The 20,111-nt window shown below is 45.9% G+C and overlaps 1 protein-coding gene across 5 annotated transcripts in view; it reads right to left on the reverse strand.

Annotated features, from left to right (window-relative positions):
- Positions 1-478: 478 nt before the first annotated feature.
- Positions 479-20,111, reverse strand: part of DPF3 (double PHD fingers 3) — a 170,822-nt gene continuing 151,189 nt past the window's right edge. For all 5 annotated transcript variants that reach the window (XM_054200178.1, XM_054200184.1, XM_054200183.1 and 2 more), the window contains 3 exons: positions 9,460-9,572; positions 8,033-8,114; positions 479-6,979 (listed from right to left, as the gene is read on the reverse strand). In XM_054200178.1, coding sequence (XP_054056153.1) covers positions 6,909-6,979; positions 8,033-8,114; positions 9,460-9,572 — 266 coding nt within the window. In that variant the 3' untranslated portion in view covers positions 479-6,908. The remainder of the gene's footprint in view (positions 6,980-8,032; positions 8,115-9,459; positions 9,573-20,111) is intronic.

The raw sequence follows: 20,111 nt of genomic DNA on the forward strand, positions 1-20,111 counted from the left end.
GGAGAGATGGGACAGTAACACACCTCTCCTCTGCCCCACGCTAAGACTCAGCCATCAGGACAGCAAAATTATGCTCGCACATCTTGCAGCCTGGCTTCTTCAAGAAAGCCATTGTTCCTCAAGGGCCGAGGACATCGCCTGGCAGTGTCGGTCATTCTCGGCTTTGTCTGCAGTGGGGTGAGACCCCGCGCCCCGGCCGGCAGCGCAGGAGACAGAGCTGGGACAGCACCAGTGCTCTCTCTGCAAAACTGCTCCCTGGGAGCAGGGACTTGATGCTCCAGCCCTGGCCCACGGCACCAGCACTGGTAGAAAGGGGCTGCCTGAGCCTGCCTGGCCATGGGAACGTGACGGGGAGCAAGCTGGGCAGCTCTGCTTATAAATCAGTCCCCTACAGACCAAAGAAACCCCCCCCTCCACCTCCTCTCCCTTCCCCTCCAGCAAAACTGAGTTTATCTTATGTAAACCAGACCAGGTTTGGTGCCTGCCCTGAAAAGCCATTTAACTACTGCCAGGGCTGGAGGTCCTTGTTAGCAATTATATCACCATTAAAGATGGATTTGGCTGCCTGCCAGTCCCAGCTCCTCCCCTCTTTGACCAGAGGAAACGCACAGCCACAGTAACTAAAACTTTTCATTTCCTCTGCAGGGTCTTGGACCTTCGGCATCCAACTCCTGGCTTGTCACCTGCTCCCATCTCCCTGGGCAGCATCACAGGCCCGTGGCTGGCAGATACAAATGGCATAAGGAACAGCATGGGAGAGCTGGCACTGCTTGCTCTGCCGCAGCCTGGGTCTGCAGCACTGCAGTAAATGGCAGCACTTGGCGCTTGCGCGCAGTTGGCGGGCTCCAAGTGCTCTACAAAACCAGCTAAGGATTGCCATCCTGCCTTTTTTCCAGAAGTGAGGCACGGAGAAGTTGGGTACCTGCCCACAGCGGTGCCACAATCCGTTATAAGGGGAAATAAACCCCAGATTTTGTAACTCCGCTTAGATGCTGCGAAATGTCATGCTTCCAGATAACCTGAGAGCAGCGCTCACTCTCCAGGCTGGTGGGCAGCCTGGCCACAACCAGCAGCTCTGCTTGAGGGGCTGTCTCCCATTCGGGTCAGCTGCTGTTACCTGAGGCCTAAGTTTGGCAATGAGCATGTGAGCGTCTCTGCCTGTTTGGCTGCAGGTTGTTTCTACAGACACCTCTTGTTGTGGGTCAGGAGAGGGACAGCATCCGCCTGCTCCTGCCCCGGCAATGGTGGTCACCCTGCCCGGCTGCCTAAGGAAAATTAATGCATACTTCCCTTGTCCTGCTGTGTAGTATGTCGAGCAAAAGTATGAGATGCCAAGATCATAACAAATCCAGAACTAGCTAGAGAAGCGGGCTTTCCTGTCCTGTCTGCCTGCTCCTCTCCACAGAACTTACTTTCACAAAAATATAGATCTGGTCGACTGTTAAAATTTCAGGTGGGGACCTCCTTTTGTGCAACCCGCATCCTCCCATAACAAAATTGACAAAACAACCCATCTTTTAACCATCTCCTCCATAAGATTTGCATTTTCTGCCCTCCCAGACTGGTGCCAAATTGTTCCCAATACAGTCTCTTTTGTTTTGTCCAGTTTTTTTATGTATCGGGAAAACATAAAGCATTTCCTCCTTCTGCTCTGAAGGACAGTTTCATAGACTAACAGTTGGCATTGCCAACTGATTAGATAGACAGACAGACAAGTAAGATCAACCAAGATGTCTCACTCTAAGAAAGGGCTCCTAGCATTCAAGATTACATTTTTCTCCATTTTATTTATCTTATTTTACTTTCAGATGAACCAGCTGCATCATGTTAAAGATTCCTATCACATCATAGCCACTAACTTTCTTTCCAGTAGATACCGTAAAGTTTTCTCTAATGGAATTTCTTGACATGCTGGAACTGAATTAACCAGATGCACAGTGGTGGAAATTGGAAAATATGGAAAATTTCAATTCAGATAGATCTGAAATACTCTTGAACTCCACTTTAAATCTTTTATGCCAAACGAAGGCTAGTTAAATTTTATTTTGAAATTAAATTAACTTTGAAATTCAACTATTGAAGTGATTGATTCTAAAAAGATTGAAACAAGCATTTTCAACTCTTCCAATAATCTGCCTGTATTTTTTATATGAAATAATTGAACGTGGATATATGAATAATTGCGGTTCTCTCTAAAGCACATTTTTTAAAAATAAATTTATTCCACACAGAAAAACCATGCCCAGCTCTACCTGGAATTTCCTTGTGCACAATGCACACTATCCCTCCGGCAGTGACAAGCTTAATTAATATTCCTTTCTACCCCCATCCACTCCTCACCTCCCAAACGACCCCTGTCAAAACACATGCTGTAGGTGTAAAGAACACGCAACAGCCCCATAACACCGCACAGTGCAGCAGAGTCTTCCTTTGGGGCAGAATTTACGAAGCTCCTTTTAAAGAACGCTGAGAAATAATGTTTTCAAAGTTATTTAGATCAACATTTGCTTCACAAGAACACATTTAACGGTGGCTTTCCTAGATCAAGAACTGGCCCAAGGTACGTTTACAGAAATGCTGTAAACTCAGTCCAAGGACATGTCTATGGAAGTACAGTTTGGAGGCAGAACTGGACCCGTGTTTCTTAAAGGTATTGCCTTTTCTGAGCTGCAGGGGAAGCCCTGTGACGCTAACACGAGCTCACCTCCTCAGTGGTATAACTTGGATGCACCCTCTCTTTGTGACCATTTCTCCACTCCTCTGGTTTCCAAGGCTGCCACTGGAGCAGCTCCCCTCCCCAGCCAGTCTTCCCACCACGGGGCAGAAAACTGGGCAACACGGCACACAGATGTGATGAAGGGAAAGCCAGAACCAAGCCATGGTTTCATGCAGTATAGTCTGAATTGTTCAATCTCTGGAACAGCCTGAGGTACCTAACACCACTGTAGCTGCCATTACGGGCATGAAGGAGGTAATGCCCCATTTACTGCATCAGTAAAGGTGAGTTTCTATAACCAACCTTTTTTAGGTTTTCCAAAATGGCTTAAAAATGAGAAGGATCACATGAATATGTTTAACTAACATACTTTAAGGCCATTATGCAAACACAGCTTGTATTTAAATACAGCCTCTCCTACTGTAAACATCTGTTTTTATAATAAGGACAGGAAGAACAATTACATCACCCAGCCCGACTTCCTTTATAACACAAGCCTTTTTCAGTCAGACATTCCTATGATTAAATAAGATTGCGTTTAATTAAAATACATCTTCTGGGAAGCCATCCGTTCTTGATTTGAAGACTTCAAGGGATGTGGGATCTACCATCTCCCATGGTAGTTTGCCCTGATTTGTGTGAAAATATTGCTTGCCTTGGCTACACAGAAGAGTTTTGAAATATGCCAGAGTTTGATCACCTCAGGGGCTGCAAACAAACTTGCACGTCCTGCTGTAGCAAGAGAGAGAGAAGCATACAGACCCAGAGTCCTCTAGCTGTTTGCTGCCAGACCAGATTGCTGCTACAAGCGGTCTCAAGATTTGGCTGACAGCAGATGGAGTCGCCCAAGTTGTTCATCCCAGTGGTCATGCAGGAAGGCTGTCCCCAAGGGCATACCAGGTGACAGGGAATCAGTTCTCAGAGTTTCTAAACTCCTCTTCCTCACCCCCATGGCTGTGCCACGACCTCTCCACATCTCGGTAAAGCGGGTACAGCACTGTTCGCTTGGTGGATCAATCCATATTTCTAAAGTGCGCCAAGATGTATGGCTCTGAATGCATGCTAAAAATGCCACTGAGAGGTGCATCCCAGCACCTTGCCTTAGACTGAGTCAGTGAAGAAGGGAGACTGTAGCTGGAAGAAGTTCTCAGCATGGAAGAGCTTGCATCTCGTCTGCTGCCAAAGTTACCTGGCGCTGCCTGGCTACACAGCGACAGAGCACAAAGCTGGAGAGATGAAACGCAGACAGACCACTGCAGGTAAGTACCCTATGACACTGATCTCAAAAGGCAAACAATATTTTGCCATTGAAGATCTAACAATCTCTCCCTCCGTCATACCTCATTAGTCATGAAATTTCAGCAAGGTCACTGAGGAATATTTCCAAACTTGAAAGCCACTGTTCACTGCAGAATGGTTGTGGGAGGAGAAAACAGCCAGCACAAACCCACAAAATAGGAAAGCAGGTGTGCATGCAGAGCACAGCTCATTTAGCAATGTCTCTGTCACAGGGATGGAGAGCGCTGATTTTCTGCACCAGCCGATCCCACCAACAGGGCTACCTGAGACTTACATGATGAGCCACCACTGTCTGCATAACACACAGACTAAAACAACAGGCACTTTCCTCTCCATCTGATAATGCAGACATTGTCCTGCTCCTCTCCCAGGGACAATGCAAATACCAGGAAACTGGAAGGCAATGGACATTTTTATGGTGGAGCTCCCTAAGCCCAGCAGGCCTGGTAGATGAGCACCAGCCCGAACACTAACCCACCCCTGCTGCCCCCACCGCCAGCACCACCATAAAACTTTCCTCCAGGGCACACACTTCTCAGATCCAGTCCCTCTTGCCAGAACACTCACTTTCTGGTGTCTCTGGTGAATACATACTTGCGCTCCTGGCCACAGCAGCAGCAGGACTTTGTATCAGCGTGAACTGTGCAATGGTCCCAAAGTGCCAGGTCAGCAGGGTTTGACCACACCAACAGATGGGTGCAAAAGCTCATGCAGATGAGCTGTGGCCCCCAAGAGCTCCCCTGGGCCAGGGCAGTTCCAGAGTGGGAAGAAGATGCTTCATTTTACATTTTTCCTATAGCTTTGTCCCAACAAGTACCAGACACCTAGTCCACGGGCTTTACCTCCCCGCATCTCATGCTGAAGTTTCTTTGTACTCTCAGCTCGTCTGAGGGGCCGTCACATGGAAAGCCTAAGGTATTGAATGAACTTCACAGGTAGCCAGTGCAGCTGCTCCAGGAGAGATTTGGTCCAATACGACTAGGATAAATACTTTCTAAATCTTTTTCTAACAGGTTAAAATACTCCTGCTGCAGCCCGAGAAGTGGCTGTGACAGTACATGGGAGAATCCGGCAGCTGCCACGGCTACTTTCAGCGTGCAAGCTGAACAAAATGCAAAAGGTGAAGAAACTATCTAAATAATGAGGGAAAGTGCATTAGGTCAGTATAGCTCATTCTAACTAAGTGTAATTAGCTGGAGAAGGAAGAAAAATTAGCTCACCAATATTCTTTCACAACGTCCTGTCAAGTGTTCAGGGACATTTAGTTTTGAGGCAAAGTTTCAACCAATATAAATATGCCAAATATAATCTTCAGTGTCCTTACCTACTTGTACAAGCAACCCGAGTCACATGCTGCTTGGGACTCTCATAAATTTATATTATAAACCCACTTAAATCTATGCATAGAAAGCAATACACATCATACCCAAGAAAACGGTCATTACCTGGGCTACTTGGCAGTTTGGGGAGTTGCAGATTTTTGACCTTAAAGATGTATCTGGTAGAAATTCTTTAATGTACTCACTTGTCCTCCTAGTGATGTCTTAAATTATTCAGAGACTCAACTGTAATAATAGTTTTTCAACTGATGCTCTTGCTTAATGTTTCTTCATTTCACAGGTAGAGGTTTGTTTAAATCAAGTACAACTATTTCTATTTAAATTTTAAAATGATTATGAAAATCTTTCTTTTCACCCTAGGCTGAGTAAATTATTCCCTTCTCTAGAGCTGGGGAAGGTTTTTTAGACAAATTATCTTGTTTGCCAAAAATGCAGTTGTAGAGAATTTGGGGGCAAAATTACTTGAAAATTCAGCTAGATCTTAATAATTATTTTGATAGAAAAACAGTAACACTTTGGAAATGCTGGAATTCCTGATTAGGCAATTCCCAGAATAAAACGCAACTTTAGGTTGCAGAACGTTTTAGTTTAGAAATTTCAAAAAATTAATCAAAAGTGCTTAATTTGACCCTAAGCCGAAGTCATCCCTTTTTGCAGCTTTAGATTGCTCAGAAAACTGACAATGTTACTTTCTATGATCAGCTTCAGGTGATGTTTTTCTTTTGTTCAATTTTCTGAGCTAAACAGCAAGTCAGCTACATCATACATAACCAATCACAATTTTCTGAACAAAAATAAAACGATGAGTCCGGACTGCGTGCTGGCACCGCAGTGGGACAGTGTGCCTGAATATCCTGAACCACCAAAGACAGTAGGCTTTTCCAAGCACCTGTGTGTGCACATACTGCTACTGCTCTTCCTTCAGCGATACTAAAACCAGATTCCTAAAGATCTGCCAAATGAAAGTATTTGATCCAAGGGAGAAAGTGTCACCCTGTAAACATTTTTGATCAGTGCTTCTCTCAGTGACAACGCATTGTTCGTGACCTGGGAAGTATTGAACTAAACGCAACTCTCAAAGCCCCGCTACGAATACAGAGTGGTTGCAGTAAAGAGATTTCCAGTCAAGCCTGTGAAGAGAAACAACTGGTGCTTATCCCAGCCAAAGTACTCACCAATAATTCCTTGGAAGATACCTTACTACTTCTTCTTTAAGAAGAAGACTAAACAGAAAGCACAAGGCCACACAAAATTGACTTCTCCATGTCGGTATAACAACCCTCCCCCTTCTATAATGCATGTGAGCCCGTAACGGCAAGCAGCAACCATGCATAGCAGTGAAGAGATTTCATCCGGAGCATCTGTAAAGTACATGATCCTTCTCGTAGAGCCTAGGAGGTATGGCATTAGTGACAGTGAATACCACAGATACCTCTTCCTGTATTTGAGTGTCCATTCGTTTTGATGTGGGTTGTGTCTTTGTGTTCTGGATGGGAATTGTGTGCTGGTATGGCAACACCAGGAGAAAAGTGTTTCTTGACTGCTGGAACTCCTCAGGCCTGGAAGCCAAAAGCTGATGCCCTCTCTCTGAGCAGCTCCCGGCACAAATGACAACTCCAGCTCCCTGCAAATGAAAAAATCCTTCTTACAGGAATGACATCAAATCCAGGCACTCAGAGTTTATGTCAAGATCAGCTTGAATATAGGGTATTAAATATTCCTAATATTGGAATTACCTGTATTTTTCTGAAGCAGGCTCTGCTGCTCTTGGTGTTGTGTACGTAGGCTTTCTATACAAGTTACAACACAGCTGGGGTGCGCATTGCCACTAGGTGTTTTATATTTTCACACTTTCAGTATACCACTTCCCAGTCAAACAGAAACCTTCAGCTAATTATTAGCTGCATTTCAAAATTTTTAGTTTCCTCTTTATCAAAGTTACAAACGTTTAGCTCCTGAATGCATGATTGATTTTTAATTATTCTTGTCTCACCCCTCATGTAAACTGCAGTCATTCGCACTCGCATGTCTCCTTCTCCAATTCTACTGCTCTCTGCAGATCTTAGTCAGAGAATCAATAATGGCAAGGGCCTAGCTCCTCTGCTCCACAACCAAGTGACAAACTACAACCGGTTGTGGTATAGTCAGATTGAATCCCCGGCAGAAGACATAACTACATACCAAATGTAAGACAGACCATAAAACTCTCACCCTTCCAAGGCACAGACACACCAGGGAACAAGGAAGGTCATTTGTCTTAATCCAGTCTCCTGACAACAGACTCTGAGCTATTCCAGAGAGGGCTTCCCTGACTGGGGCTTTCTCTCTGGGACTTTGACTTCTTAGGAAGTCCAAAGTCGCAGTTCACGGGAGCTCGATTCACTTGACTAAATTGAGGTGTCCAAAGCCATCTGGGACACCCAAAGTTACCCGTGACCTGCAAAAGAGCCATGTCCTGGAAGAGGAGGTAGAGACCAGGCAAGATTGAATAGGACATCTCAGATCACACTAGACTTCCACGTTTTCCTAATTAATTTTCTTTCTTTCCAGTGCTACGTGCCTCTGGTTTGCTACTGCTTCCTTAACCCTTCAAGGCCTAGGCCACATTTCTGAAATTCTTCCCTTCTCCACAAGGACTTTATTGTGATTTTCAAAGCAGACTTCCAACATATGTTACCTTCTGGGGGCTCAAAGACTGGTGGATTCAAGCAATACATGTGATAGCCACGGTCACAGTCATCACAGAAGAGCAGCTGGTCCTGAGGCAGCGTTGTTGGGGAGACAGTAGGGAAACAGGGAGAGAAAGAGAGGAGAAGAGAGAAAATGATGTAAATTAGTCTCTTGCCAAGATGAAAACATAAGCATGGTAACCAGCAGTGCTCAGCTAGGAATGCAGAGCTGCAACACAGAGACTAAGAGGCTATTGGGAACATGAAAGGCTAGATAGTGAGTCCACTGTCAACCACCATATTTATGAGAGGCTGCAGAGAGCCCTTCTCATCACAAAGGCAGTTCAGGTTCTAATTGGAAAACCTCTCTGAGAGGTAGAGGACTTCCTCTCCAAGGCGGCCTCGTGATGCAGGAGAAAAGGCTGTTAGGCTGGGGATATGCTGTATTGAGAGAAGAGGACAGGCTCTGCTGGTCTCCAATGTGACCACATAACGGATCTCATCCCTTCAGCGGAAACCTTTCTCATCGAAAGCCTGGCCTTAGCCAGTTCTCCAAAACTCAGCTGAGTAGATGCTCTGCAAAACAGATGGAAATAACATGATCCCACCATGTGATCTGCAGCTCTTTCATATATTTTGGGGAAAAAAAGCTGCTCTAAAGTATCCCATGATTCCTAACACAGAACAGTTCCCTGTTTTCAGATTTCCTTGTTTACTGCTAAAGCAAAACAAAATCTCAGGCTTCAAATTTATTCTGCTATAGGGAACATAGTGTTAGCTAATTGCCTCCAAAGTTCTCCAGCCACTGTCAATTTTCCAAGTTTCTCACAGACCACCAAGGACCCTCAGCATCAGATTTTAACTGAAAACCCTGCAGAGAGGACACTGGTCAGCTGCAGGCTCTGGATCACGGTTTGGAAGTCATTGGGATAGGTGATTAGGTGACTAGAGAGAGGCCTAGCCATCCCAGGTGCAAATGCTGTCATGTTTTCCAGGTCTTGTAATTAAGATTAAAAAATCTTGCCCAGAAAGCACGGAAAATCAGGGACAGAAGAAACACATCTGCCATCTCTCAGGTTATCACCCATTCACGTCTACTCCTGACTACCATATTGAAAATACTGCTCTCTTGCAGCTCCCTGTGACATGAGTTTATGGCCTCCAGCTGATTCCTATTGAATAAGCATACAAACCACGAGTATCGCTGTCTTAAGTGGCTCTATATGATACCCATGGTAATTTCATCAGAGACCAACAGCTGAACAGTGGCACTGGGGAGAAGCCCATCTCTGCTTTCAGGAGTGGTTTTTTCCTCGGAGATGTACAGAAGCAGCAGTAAAGCCATGACCCACACTGTTGCCACGTGCTCCTCAAGGGTGGGCATGACAGTAGTTTGCAGTGACTCTTATTTGCATGAAAAGGTAAATGAACTCACATCGTTCTCAGAGGTCCCACAAAGGCTGCAGGATTTGCACTCAATGCACTGCCACTGATAGGTTTTAACAGCCTCAGTCATGTTTGTGGTAAACTGCAGGCAGGTCGGGTGTCCTGAGGAAGATCGGAAACAACTGTCATTGTTAAGGCTCATTTATTGCTTGTTAATTAACCGGTATTAAATTTGGGAACAAAACGCACATGGACATGGACTGATCACAACATGGGCTGCAACTAACAGATACCAAAGAGGAAAGCAGGCATTAACCCTTTCGCTGCCGGGCACAAGAGAAAATCAGAGTCATCCCCACCCATTCCCCATTGGCAAAGCAGTTTTATTCAGAGCTCTTAAAAACGGTTTGGCTTTGGGTTTGGTTTTCGTGGAGCTTTTTTTTGGTAAGAAAACAAGAGAAAGGATGAAATAAGAAACAAACCCAATTTCAGAGAGAGCCCATCCGTCTTAATAGAAATTGGAGTACAGTTTCAATTAGCGTTGTTTCGACCGGACTGAAGGACCTGGTGGAAATGAGGTTATTCTCCATTTCAGAGCTTCCCTTCCTGGTGTCCAAATGGGTGGAGCAATTCTGTAAACTTTGCTTAAATGGAAGCAGTAGTGTACAGAGAAGAAGCAAGACAGGATGGAGGGATACAGCTTTTAATTTTTTTTTTAAGAGCTCTGCCACTGAAGTTGGTTGGCACAGAAGAAACCAAATTGCACAGCTAACCTTCCAGGATCAAAACAAGAAACCGAAAGGAAAAAACCCCAAGCCAACTCCCACAATGAACTAAATGAAAGGAATAAAGAGGGGGAAGCTAGCAGAACAGTCACATCTAATCGGGAAGGACAAATTGCCAGAGTTACAACCCCCGCCCCTACATGCGTGTCGACTCCAGCTTTGCAAAACAGCGGTATCACAGTAGCAGGGTCAGCAATGGGCTTTCTGGAGGGGAAAATACAAACAAACAAACAAACCAAAGGTAGGATCAGTGTTCCTTCTGCAAAACAAAACAAGAAAAATATACCGCTGAAATAAAGTACCGTACTCCCAAACCACCCCTGTCAGGCTGAGGCAGTCCCTATGTCACCTGCAATAATCTATTGCTTGCCTTCTTGGAAAGCCCCGTATTTAGCATCCCTCTCTGACACACGTAAGCATTAACACTGTGCATAGTCGGGGCGGGGGGCATGGGAGGGTGATAGCCAATTGCTCATCTATAGAAAAACTAGAAATAAAGGTACGCACAGACAACACTACCACGTGCTACTTCTACGACCTTACACCATCAGGTGTGTGGTGGGGTTTTCACCTTGAATCACTCTGCTGGTCTTAGACTACAGCCAATGAGTAGGAAAAAATCTTCTCCACCTCCACCAGCCTAAATGTTTTTTCAATAGTGGAGAAAGAAAGGCTGCTTCTCCAATAGGAAAAAAAGACACAGCCACAATAGATGTGGGCATAGACGTGCCATCTTCATTACCAGACCTATCAGCAGTATTTTGCTGTGTCATCACACCACCTATCACCACCCTGCAAGAAGCTTCTATATTTTCTAGCTAGTGAAGCAAACAGTTGCTGAGACTTGCTGGGTAAGGCAATAATGCTGTAGGGAATATATTTCCTTTATGTGCCCATGAAACCGCCAAATGGTGTAATAAGGATTTGGGTTTTCCGGTTATATTTGCGTGGTAGTGACACAAAAACTAAGCCTGTCCAGCAAAGAAATGTGTGTACATAAGTTATTAAGGAAATTGAATAGAAAATAAAGGAGATATTTAAGGAAGGAGGGATCAATGACACTGTTCCTATCACTCTTAAGCCTTTGAACAAATGTTTTGACAGTACTGATGAGCTCAGATTGGCTAAGATCACTGGGTTTTGGAGCCCTTGAAATGTCAGCACAAAACAAGAGTCAGATTTTACCGAGATTTACAGTGGACCAAGTCCAAACTAAAGTTCTAGGGACCTTGAAACTGCAATGGTGCAGAGGAGACTTTGTGACATGATGCCTTTTCTTGCTGAGAGGACCTCAAATAATTTCTGATACTACCAAACTAGCAGAACCTGACATGACACTGAAATGTTCCTCCAGATCTGATTTACAGCAAACGCAGAACCTCATTCCAGCACCAGTAAATAGACCAAATGTGCCACGCTACACATCGGGGAGGAATTCATCCCAACGGCAGTGAGACGGCTTCCAGAAAGGTTGTACAGTGCTGGAATACATCACAGAAAACAACTTGTACGTAGAGGCGAGTTAATCAGAGAGTTAAATAGCTTCAGTCTACATTTGAAAAGAAACAGAAAGAATGGAATCAAACTTACAGAAATAAATCACAGCTAAATGCATACACACTTTCACATGCTCGCTTGCCTGCATACACACATTGCTCATTGCCGAGACTCCAGCTAGAGACTCTCCCTTTCTCAAACGACTTGAAGGTCAGGTTCTGTTCACTACTTTATCTCTGTCCCTTCACAGCCATTCCTGCTCTCTTCCAGCTATCAGTCTTGGCTGTCTCATTCCTCATTTGCCTCAAAAACACCTCTGCAGGTTTTCTGTGCTGCATCTCCTATCGATGGTGCCTCATCCTTGAAGTGATCCATCCTATTTTGCAGAGCCCTTCTTAAGAACCACACCCACCACGAGCCTAAAAGAAATGGGCTCTCGTGCGCTGAGGGTTGCTTAGAAAACATTAATAGTGGAGTGAAGGCCACGGTGGCTTCTTTTTAGTAGCAATGCAGAAATATTTTGCAAAAATATACCGATTTATTCGGTCCAACAAATCTCACAGCCATGTCTGCATAGCCGCAGATTGCTCTCTGTTAGCCCAGGGCTTATGGCATGTCTAAAGGAAAAAGAATATCTCGTGGACATGTCTTTCTGCAGCCTCTAAGTCAGATCCTCTTTCACATTAAACAACGTGCCTTGTGGTACATGACCCCATCAGCCTGATGTCGTTGGAAAGACTATTTTTACTTACGCCAGCCGCGATTAGGGCCTGTAGCGTATGGCAAGCATGTCAGCAGATACTCAGAACATTAACACTCTTTTTCCTGCCCTCCCTGCTCTCCCTCTTCACAATCTCTCTATTTTCCTGATACTTTGGTTCAAAGCCCAGTGTTTTTCATGACCTATGAGGAAACGGACATGTCCAAGACTTCCTGGAGCGGTGTTAGTGAACACCATCCCTGCTCCATATCACAGCACTTCTTGGCATCCCTGCTGTGGCAGAATACCTGAGGACAAAGCCCTGTAGCTGCATATGGCAGGCTACCATAGGGAGATTCAAATTCCCTTTAAAAAAAAAAAAAAATAGGCTAGTTCAGCCCACAAACAATTTTGTTTTACACAAAGAGCAGTCCAAAATGTGGTTCAAGTTACAGACACTGTGGCACAAGCCAGAGAGCTGAAAGTCCTTCTTGCTTAATTTCATCACTTATGAGGTCAAGATGAAGAAACAGTCTTATTTCGCTAATCTTGTGATAAACGGCATTTGCTGTGGTGAAGGTGTGCAGCAAAGAGTCTGCAGCTGGAAATCAGTTAATAATTCAGGTGGTGGCTCAGCCCTGGCAAACCCTGGATCACTCTCACACGTCTGTATCAGCTCTGCAGATCTAACAGGGGGAACAAGTAACATGTATTTATGGTGTCACTGAAGTCAATAGACAGACCTCTAAAATACACCCCGGGAGCAGTTCTGTTGAAGGAGAAGGTGATATGTTAACATCGACAGTTTCTAATCTACCATAACTATTCTCTACCTAAACTTTTGCTGCGCTGCAATAGCTACAGACAACGTAGACAATAAAACTTGCAGTGAGAAGGTTTCCAACAGCCCATCCCTTTGTCTTAAAGCAATATTTTAAAGTACAGATCAGGTCTGAAAGCTCCCTCATCTTTGTCGAAACTCTCCTCTGGATCTGAACCCTGTGACTGAGACCATATTTTATGGTGACATCCGTGTTTCACATGCCACTGGCTTTAATTGTACACTATGTCCACCAGAGATCTGGTCAGAGGAGTAGGGGGCAAGCACATTCAGAGACCGTTTCTTGTCTCCTGCACCCAGTGCAATTGCAGGCTGGCGGTAAGGAGAATTTTAACATAAATACCCTAAATACATATATATGTATCCCTAAAAATCTTTTCTGTTAACACTGGCTGTATAACACTAAAGACCAAAACTGACATTAAAGGGCAGGAGCAATCTGCTGCTCCCAGGCGCTCTGTGACCAGTGAAGGCCTTAGAATGGCTCATTAGTGCTTCTTCAATAATGGATTCTGCATTGCAAGATTAATTGCAGCCATGTGCTCTGTCACACCCGCCACAGACTATTTAAGTTAACAATCCAATCAATAACCTTTTTCAAACAAAGGCAGAGATTATCTTGAGAGGAAAAAAAAAATAAGCAAAGCCTCCTTTTTTAAAACAAATGTGAAATTACTTATACAGAGTAAAAGGAATTTTCACCCAGTTTCCAATTCTTTCTCTTATCTTCACTGTGTAGTGGTGGGCTTTTTAATCAATAGCATAATGAAAACCCACAGGGCTCCTGGCTATATCGCATCAGAATTTTTTCCATAAACTATTCAGGTCTTTAAACAACCATAAATTCATATTACAGATATAATGACCTATGTCACAGGAACCCCATCCAAATAATGGAACTTTTACATGCGAAGAAGCTGCAAAATTTCCTCCTGCTAAGATTGAATAAGGATTGCTGTGACCACTGCCATTATCAGACAGAATTATTACTGTTATTCATACAAAAGAAAGGAAAAGTAGCTTGTAATTCTAACAAAGGATACGATTTTATGGGTATATTACAATTTAGCCCTCATTTGGCTGTCTAAGAAAGCATGCTTACAGATATGCAGTGTCAACAACTGACAGACTAGAAATGGCCCTTAAAAACCCAAACCACCCAGCCACACCAAAAGGCTTGGCTCTGCCAGAATCCCAGGGCTCCAGGAGCTGCAACTCTCAGAAAAAGACCAAACATTCCTAAAGGAAGAGGATGGGGAGCTCTTGGCATTTTTCCGGCCCTTCCCATCTTGCAATGGCAAGGGACATATACCTGCCTGCTCAAACGGAGGTACTCAGAAACCTTCAAAAGGGTTTGTGGGGTGAGGATCCAAGGCACCACCTGCCACGGTACCTCTGTGATACAGGGAAGCTGTATCTCTGTACCTGCCACTGTACCTCTGTGATACAGGAGTATTTCATTATAGAAAAACGTAACAGCTTTCCCAGTAGCCAGGCTGGGTGTCAGAGGCTGCAGGTGAAGAGCTCTTGTCTCACCCCTTTTGGCACTGAGCCCTGCTGAATCCAGCCTCTTAAGAAAAGCAAACAAACAAACAAACAGAAAAGGAAATCTCACTGGTAGGCACCGTTGGGTTTTATTACTATGAGGCTGAAGAGGAGGAGAGGAAACACAGGAGAGGAAATATTACCACCGTGAATTTCTACATCCTGATGGAAATGAGAGAACGGGGCCATTTCTCCCAGTGTCCGAGGCGCTGTGTTCCAGCACCACCAACTCTGCTACAGAAGTGAGTCCGAAAGGACTCGGGGGCCTCGGTGAATAGGCTGGTCAGTCTAGTTTGGTCAGAGACCAATTTTGCTCTAAACTAATACACTGCAATATGCCAGTAATTGTGGAAGAATTAACGCCTTTAATAATTGATGGAGCTCTGAAGCCATTCAGCTGCAGCAGAGCTTATAGTTCCTATTATTTCATTTCCTGGCCCTATAGTCGTTCTGGCCAGCGCGGACAGAGCTTAAACCGAGCCCGCAGCACGGGCAGGGGCACTCTGCTGCATTAGCACCCAGGACTGGCAGCCAGCTGCACTCCGGAGGTGGTTTGCTTCTCGGTACTGCCAGTTCCAGTGGAAAAAGAGATGTAAATTACAAGCAATCGCTCGAGTATTCGGCATCAGTAGAAGAGAGCCCGCTTTAATTGCTCACCTAAGGGACAAATAAAACCCCTCCTGGGCAAAAGGTAGTGGTTCTGTCCCAGTCGCAGTCAGGCAGGTGTAATTGGAGTCAATGGGAACTGAAAGCAGGACAGACCTGTGTTTGAAAGCAATTAACGCCGGAGCTCTCGATGAAGTTATAAAATGGTGGTGTGTGGAAGGTGGCACTTGCAGCTCGCTCTCCTGCACTACCCTGCTGTTGCTTTAGCCACGCAAACACCAAAGGGAAAGGGGGGGGGAGTGAGCTCCTACCGAAACACCCGTCCTCTCGAGGCACTCCCCGGAAAATTGTGTTTCCTGAGGAAAGTCCGCCCACCAGCTCAACTCGCTCCCAGCTCTGACTCTACAACGCCGCAGAGTTTCCTCTGAAATGTTTTTAAGCGTCAAGAGCATCAGGGAGGACAAAGAGCCTGGGCTACAGAGGGCACATCGAGAGCAGAGCTCGGCTCAAAGGCTGCTCACGTGCATAAACAGAATGAAGGATCTGTGCATACACGGACTCACGTGCACCCAGAGAGATTAAGCCGCAGACAAGGCAGAGTTACGCTGTCTGGCACGGGGCGGCGGGAGGAGCTGGGTGGGATTCGGGGGTGACCTCCAGAGCACGCAAAGAGAGAAGCCAGGAGCCAGTTATTCTGGGCATCCTACTGGTTTGTCACTCAAATCCCCCTCTCCCCACACGCCGTGCAGATGCCACAAGACTTACAGAAAAGCTACTTGAGAATTGTTATCTTAGCAGGGAGAAATGAAAAACAGAAATCACAGATTTTAAAAGCCTCTAAAAACTGCCTACAATTAACTTTGGCGTATACAAATCACCGCCCTGGGAGAACACCCTGATTTGGGCTGGTGATGCTGCAGCCAGGCCCTCTGCTCTGCGCTCAGGTTTGCCGGGGGGAGGAGGAGCCCTGCCAGGGTGCCCACTGCTGTGTGGGGGTCCCCCTCTAGCCAGGCACGCCTGCCCCTCCAAAACCACCTGGGACGGGATGAAATCTGCACCTCCGTTTCATATTGCCTGGGAGGTTAGGCTGCGGCAGATCTGGGGCAGAGCCTTGCTGCTCTGCCTTCCCCTGCGAGGCCGAGCAGCAGGGATTCGGGCACACCCCTGACACGCGCCGCTCAGCTCGCTGCGAAGGGGCTGTGATAAGGCAGAAGGAAGGCGGCAAAGCGGGCTCTGTGCATTTGCAACCCAGGGCATCAGAAATGGCCCCCAACCTTAAAGCTGGAGGAAACGCCGTACGCCAGCGATGTCCCTTCTCAAAACCAGCCAACACTCTGCTCCCTTCTCTTCCAGATCGGCCCCCATTAGCCACTGCTGGCCGCTAGACAAAATGGCTATTTCTTGCCTAAGAAAAATAATGTGGAAGCACTCAAATAACCTCGTACTGAAGCATCAGCTCGTTAATGCACTGGTAAGGCATGCCAGCAGTGTACAATTCCTGGGGGTGAATTAGGTCAGAGTGACCTCCAGAAAACCCACCAGGCTGCATCGGGCTGCGCGCCGCATTATGGGTAACGATCTGCTAATTGCCAGGAGGCACTTGGGCTGCTTACCAACACCAACAGGAAGGAAACCTGCCTGCAGGCACCGCACGGACTCCATATGCCAGGGACATAGCTCCTAATAACGAGAATAAACCCATTTATAGAGCGCGAACTGGGCAGGAGGACGGGCACGGAATGCTAATGGTGCCCAGCAGGTACACCTGGCGGGGGTCGGCTGCCTGAGACCCCCCAGCAATGACCGCCCACTCAGCGCAGGGCAGATTTTGCATTGGGTTGCACAGCGCAGGAGGGGTGAGGTAGATGGGGATGAAAACACGGGAGTGGGAGGAAGGCTGCTTATCCAGACAAGATGAATCACCACAACCTGGAAAGCCAACATCCCCTTTGCCCAGGGGACATTTTTGTTACCCTTCAACAAACTGCAGTGGAAAAAAACCTCCGGCGCGGCTCCGACCTCGTCGCTATGCACTGCAGGCTCCCCAGCCAGGCCAGCTCACACACCACAGAGCTTTCAATCAACTGGCAGGCTCACTAAACCCTTTCAAAATGAGCAACCAAGCAAAAATACTTGGTCATAAACACTAAAAATAGGAATGGAGGATTGGGTTTTGTTTTGCTTTTTAACTTGGTGAAGCCAGTTCTTCCTAGTGCATTAAGTCCACCTCCCTGGCAGCCCATCTAGAACATCTCCTCCCCCCTGGGAGAGCCAAAATCCCCAACTATAATGAGAGGAGTGGGTTGGTATTTAAAATGCTAGGGAAACGGCAGCCTGAATAGCCTTCTGCAAGAGCGTTACCTTTGTTAAACCCCCCCATAAAACCAGATATCAGCTCTGCCCTTCCTCCCCTCCCTTTAACCTGGACAAGGACTCTGCTACCTGCTTGGATCCACATCTGCTGCCCAAATACCTGAGCTCCTTCCCCACCATTCCTGCTGTGAAACTGCCCCGCTAACACAGCCAGCCAGACGGCAGCACGCCTGCGGAGATGCTCAGCCTGCCCAGCGTGCCTGTGTTATCAAGGTGGCGCTCACAAAGACCGGCTCCAGCATTTTCATGCTGACCCGACAAAGTGCGTCTAACCCGAGCTGGCGGCGGCAGTGGATGGGAGACTTCATTTCTCCGGGGCACTCCAACCGGGGCTCCTCCACTGGGATTATGCGGGAAAGCGCGACAGAGGCAATCCTTCGTGACGCGGGCACCTCTTCACTAAAAACAGGCCAAGTTCACCCCGTCGGTACGGAGAGCATCAAGACAACCCCTCTGCACTGCTGCGGCCCTCCTCAAGCACCAAGGGCTGCGGGGAGAACTTCAGAGATGATTTCACCCACGGGCCACAGAACAGCCATCCCATAAAAGTAACTGACGATTGAAAACAGGGTAGGCTGGGTTTACACTGATGAATTAGGGGAAAGGAAAGGGAAAAAGGAGAGAGTATTACTAATCTCTGGACAAACTTTCTTTCTAGAAAGGTTAAGGAATGACTTTGGACTAATTCCCTGAGAGCCCAGCTCCAGAAATTTCAAATCAAATGGCAAACTCCAGAGAAATTATTTAAGTGTCATCATTTTAATATTAAATAAACATAACTATGCCAAAGACACCATGCCGTTGCATAGGCAGTAGCCTCATTGCTGTTCCATGAGGTAACCACGTGTCATCCGGGTAAAGAAATTCAGCACGTGATGGGTAAATTGTTGATAACCAACGTGAACATGCCGTAAATGCAAGAGGTCTGGTTTCCCCCACAAGCATAATTTACACCGTTGCTAATATGATTGTATCTACAGACATAAGTAGAACTGCCTCACTCAACTAAACACAAACAAAAACAATTTGGAGCAAATTACTTCAGTTCCTCGTTGATTTAAAGAAACCCTTTCAGCTGCCGAATGGGCAGTGCTCTCCACACACACTCTCCATTGTTTGCAATGCCATGCCAGAAGCTGGAAAAATCCCATCGTCTACTGATTTTTTCCCTTCTTCGTTAGTTAAACCCCCCTGTTTGGTTGAGAATTTCTAAGTGCCAATCGAGATTTCATCATATGGCAGCCAGTTTTCACTTCCCCATCAAAGTCCCAGCAACATCAATATCTAGAGGGAAGTAAGAGCTATAACTGCACCCTGCAGAGCATCAGTACGCGCTCGGTAGGAGGGGGTGAAATGTCTCAGTTTATTCTCTAAAAAATACAATTTCAGGGTGATCTAAACATCTGAGTGAAGGAATGAATTTGAATGAAGTAGTTCCAGTCAAAAGCAAGCAGAAGGGGAGAAAGGGTTAAGAGGCAGCAGAGGGAGAAACTGATTTTTCAGAATGGGTGAGATTTTGTGCCAGTGTTTCACAAACAAGAAGTCGGACTTTCGTTTTGGAGCAGTACCTTGCTTCAAAAATGAGCTCGATGGAATTGTTTTTAAGAGACAGAAAAAATACTTACAAATGAAATGTTCATTCAAGCCCACACACACTTGGCAGTGGTAAAGGGTCATTTCATTCAGAAAAAAAGAGAATGCGTTCCGTTTCGAATCAAACCAAAATCTTTTCTCCTCACCAGGGTATTTTTCAGTTCAGCCTTTTTTGAGTAACTGTCCAACAAAATGCTGCCAGACACACCAAAACAGTAGGAATTTTTTTTGGTTTGTTTTTCACTGGGAGAACACTAGATTAAAATCCATGATCTGTTTTCTCAGAGCTCACCAGACCTCCTACCCCGGATTAGGCAAATCAAAGTGCAGGCCATTCTTTAACCTGTAACAAGTGAGCAGCGTTGCTTTAACCTACACAACCGATACTTCACAGCAGCTAAATATCACATCAGATTAAACAAGAAATTAGCTAGTTCCACAGCAGTGGACACAAATGTCCTTCATTAAACAGTTCACTTTCCAGCACCAGAGGAATCGCTTAACAGAGCCTATATAAAAGTAGAACATTATCGTATTTAATGCTAGAAAATGGTCTTCCACGGTACTACAGGGATCCATGAATCTTCTGACCCTGCTCTTAGCTGGCTGCAACATCGGCTAGCGGAACTGTTGCTCGGTGGTTCTCTTAATGGCAAAGAGGTTAGGAAGTCCTCTCCTACAGGCTGGTCTGACAGAGTTCTGGGCACACAACTCCTCTCACCTTTAACAGCTGTTGAGGGTGTTCATCACCTGAGACATTC

Source organism: Rissa tridactyla, chromosome 4, assembly GCF_028500815.1.
Source record: "Rissa tridactyla isolate bRisTri1 chromosome 4, bRisTri1.patW.cur.20221130, whole genome shotgun sequence".
NCBI classification, from domain to species: Eukaryota; Metazoa; Chordata; class Aves; order Charadriiformes; family Laridae; genus Rissa; species Rissa tridactyla.